The sequence below is a fragment of the Elephantulus edwardii genome, unplaced genomic scaffold, assembly GCF_000299155.1.
Source record: "Elephantulus edwardii isolate Elephantulus edwardi_28Jun2011 unplaced genomic scaffold, EleEdw1.0 scaffold00028, whole genome shotgun sequence".
Taxonomy (NCBI): Eukaryota; Metazoa; Chordata; class Mammalia; order Macroscelidea; family Macroscelididae; genus Elephantulus; species Elephantulus edwardii.
Window position 1 is genome coordinate 4726291 of NW_006399778.1, and position 3566 is coordinate 4729856.

General features: G+C 51.7%; 1 protein-coding gene and 1 pseudogene across 2 annotated transcripts in view; one reads left to right on the forward strand and one right to left on the reverse strand.

Moving 5' to 3' along the window:
• TMEM57 (transmembrane protein 57) overlaps positions 1–415 on the reverse strand; it is a 102570-nt gene extending 102155 nt beyond the window's left edge. The window contains exon 1 of one of the 2 annotated variants that reach the window (XM_006883505.1): positions 196–415. In XM_006883505.1, coding sequence (XP_006883567.1) covers positions 196–275 — 80 coding nt within the window. In that variant the 5' untranslated portion in view covers positions 276–415. The remainder of the gene's footprint in view (positions 1–195) is intronic. The other variant, XM_006883506.1, reaches the window with a different exon arrangement.
• A 1543-nt stretch (positions 416–1958) lies between these two features.
• Positions 1959–3566, forward strand: part of LOC102864262 — a 10027-nt pseudogene continuing 8419 nt past the window's right edge.

Here is a 3566-nt window from a genome sequence, read left to right on the forward strand (position 1 = left end):
CCTCGCCACGCCCCGCGCCCCTGGAGCGACCCCCCGGCGGGCCGCTGAGTGGCCCCCCCGGGCAGCGCTGCTCGGGAGAGCCCCCGGCGCGGGCATGCGGCCTAGTCGGGGTTACATAACGGGGCCGGGCCCCTCTAGAGCCGGTCGGGGACCGCAGCGCCTGCGTCCGGCAGAGGCGGAGACGCCGCCGCTCACCTGCCGTAGATGCCCTCGGTGATTCGGTTCCGCTTTAGGGGGCGGCGGAGCTTACTGCAGTCGGCGTTCCGCCGCTTCATCCTCCCGCTGGGGGGCCGGGTGCCCGCGCCGCCGCCGCCTCTCACCCCAGCCGCTGCCGCCGGCCCGCCCCACTTCGGGCCTGGACTCTACCCCTGGGACCGGTCACACAGACATGGAACAAGCACCCGGGGGGAGGGGGAGGGCCTGGGAGGGGGGGTTCAGAGCCTCCTCCGCTTTCGGAAACAAAGAAATGACAATTCCGGGGCCCGCCCGCCCCAGCACCAGCCTGCCGCCTGCCCCGCCCCCTCGGACCCGACGGACGGCCCTTGGGACCAATCCGAAGCGTCGCTTTGACACTGCCAGCCAATCTCAAGGCCGGCTGAAGCAAAACGGACTCTAAAGCCCGCCTCTTTGAAGGGCAGAAGAAGACACCAATCATTATGGTGTCTAAACCCGTGGCTGGACCTATCAGAAAAGATTTAAATAGAGGCTTATAAATAGGCCCTATAAATATAACATCCTATATTATGCCTTGTTGCGAAGATACACCTTATTATTACTGGATTACGTTTAATTGTATTATAATTCATATTAAAGCACACTATGTTTCATGACATTTAGGCACTCTAGCAACATGTTAAATCAGAAGGCCTGGGTTTGCGGCATGTGGTGTTCCTGCGCTAACCATGTGCTTCAGTCAGTCGCGTCACATTATGTAAGGCGCTTGCAGCATCCTCTCCACTGGGAACATCGTGGTAGCAGCGGCGGGGGCCCTTTCGGCGGATCCTAGAGCGTTCGGCCAAGCCAGCCGCATCAGCGCGCGATAGGGATACGAATGACAAAGCAAACTGTACACGCACACATCACACACATGCACACACACTCCCTGCTTCCCGCGACATGGTGACAGCCTGATGGCCAATCGCAGGAGGCGGGGGCGGAGGCCCCTGCGGTCCCGCCCCCTTGAAATCTCGTCACGGGGGCGGTGCCGTGGGTGCGCGCGACGTCGCGAGAGGCTCCTAGGAGCAGCGTGGCCGTGCGGCCGGTGGTTTGCATCCTTTGGGCTGCCTGGGCGGCAGGCACGGTGGACGTCAGACGAGGACGTGGACGCTCCCGCGGCCTGAGCGGCGTGTCTGCCCCGGCGCGGGGTGGGGCGTGGCGGCGGGGAAGGGGCAGAAGCTGAGGACAGATTAGGATGGGGGGACAGTGGCAGCACCTCTGAAGCGCATATTTTGTACCAGGCACTGTGTTCGGTTCTTTGCATCTGTTTGTTCCTTTACACCCCCATGAGATGTTTTTGAAAAGAGATTAAGAATGTATGTCATTAGAAGAAGGGAAAAAAAAAATACTAGGAAAATGTTAAAAAGTAGGCATCTAATGACAGCGAGAGAGAATAGGGTGAGCCATCATGGGTCTCATCACCTTAATTAGTATTAATATTTTATTTGTTTTTTATCCATTTTCTCTCATGTATTATTTAATAATCGGTATTATTAATGCTCTGGTGGCCTAGCAGTAAGGGGCTGCGCTGCCATGTTAAAAGCGTGCAGTTCGAATCCATCAGCTGCTCCGTGGGAGAAAGGCAGTTTCCTCGCATGAGGAAACAGCGTTTGAAAACTCGCTGGAGGGTCAGCTATGGGTCCATACCAGTTCGACAGTTCACAGTTACTGTATAGTGATCACACTAGAGATTTAACTTTGTATTCTTCCTTTTTATTTCTCAAATATTTTATGTGTCTAATATGTATGACTTTCCGGTGGCTGCCAAGCCGTCCAGTTGGTTAGCTGTACCTGTCTAACCATTCATTGCCTAACCAGCAATGAGACAGTTAAGGCTCTTCTTTGAAGGAAGTAAATGTCAGCACATCTCTCCCTGCCTAGTGATGACCCCTTAACCAACACTCACTCAAAGGAAGTTACAGAAATGTCTAATCTTCAATCCTCTCTAACTTCCTCCTGCTCACAAACCTTGGTAGAATCCCGAACTGCTTGAAGGATGGTACGTCCTCCTTTTTTCCGAGCCAACAAACCCTTCTCTTCACTGGCTTATAACCCGCTTCAAATTGACCTTGCCTTTGCGCGCGTGCTTCCTCAGGTGAGGCTTGGCTGTCCACCTACTGAAAAAGCATCTTGGGAATTGGATCCATATCCTGTAGTGATAAGGTTTTCTAAAAATGGCAGAAGTGAATGCTTTTTCAGAACAAGGTTGAAATTCAAGCTTGGCCACTTAAGTTACTAATATCTCAGAGCCTGTTTGCACCAGGTTTAAGGCATTCAGGAGAATGAACTTCCAGAACCAAGCATGTGGTTGCATGTTTAGTGGCAACTGTGTTAGCAATACAGTTTTCCACCTCTCACTTCTACTACAGCATATTAATAAAGTAGCACTGGGAGACGAAGGATTCCAAACTGATCTGAATTGAATGCTCAACTTGGACATGACGGGAAAAAACCTTGAGCTGCCAAGGTGGATTGGTTCATGAAGAGATATAAGCAGGACCAACTCAGCATGACTGGAGATCTGAACGGGTCTCAGGGAGGATAGATACATGGAGAGGCCCTGGCTCTAGACTCCACAGAGACCACAGAATTGCCCTCATCCTACTTACCCTACAGGTCTAGAATGCCTGAACTCTAGAGATTAAGACAGTCAGCTCTGTGGGACTCTATCTGTGGAGTTTTTCATTCCTTCTGTAGCCCTGTTGTAGCACAATGCCCTGTCACATTATGGAATGAATGGATGGGTAATCCAGGGCAAAGATGAGTGAGGCACTGAAAACCCATGCCTGTTTTCTGGAGCTAACTGTCTAGCCTACCATCACATAGATTCCTTACCAGAACTGTGGAGGATTATGGGAGCATGCAGCTAGGAATTACTGTTGGGCTTTTGGGCCAGATGGAAGCAAAGAAAGGACAAGAGTATCTTAGAGTGATTGTCCAAGAAGAAGCAATCTGGAGATCTCAAGTCCTGGGTTCCAGGCCTAATTCATATGCCATCTCTGGTGTCCTTCGTTGAGTTCCCTGTCCACTTTGTGCCAGACTCCCCCCTGGGAAACACATCTGTTGATCTTGTTAATCTTGTGTGCCATCAGTGTATTCCAACTACACAGGACAGAGTATGACTGCCCTATCAGCTTCCTAGACCCATCTTTACAGAGCAGATTGCCAGGTCTTTCTCAAGGGAGCTCTGGTAGTTCTCAGGGAGTTGTGTTGTTAACCCAAAGGCTATCCTCTCTGACAATTCATATCCACCAGCAGTTCCATAGAGAAAGGTGATATACGTCTTCCAGTGCAATTTACATCTTCAGAAACCCTCTGGAGAGTAAGTTCCAACTTCACAGCAACGGCTT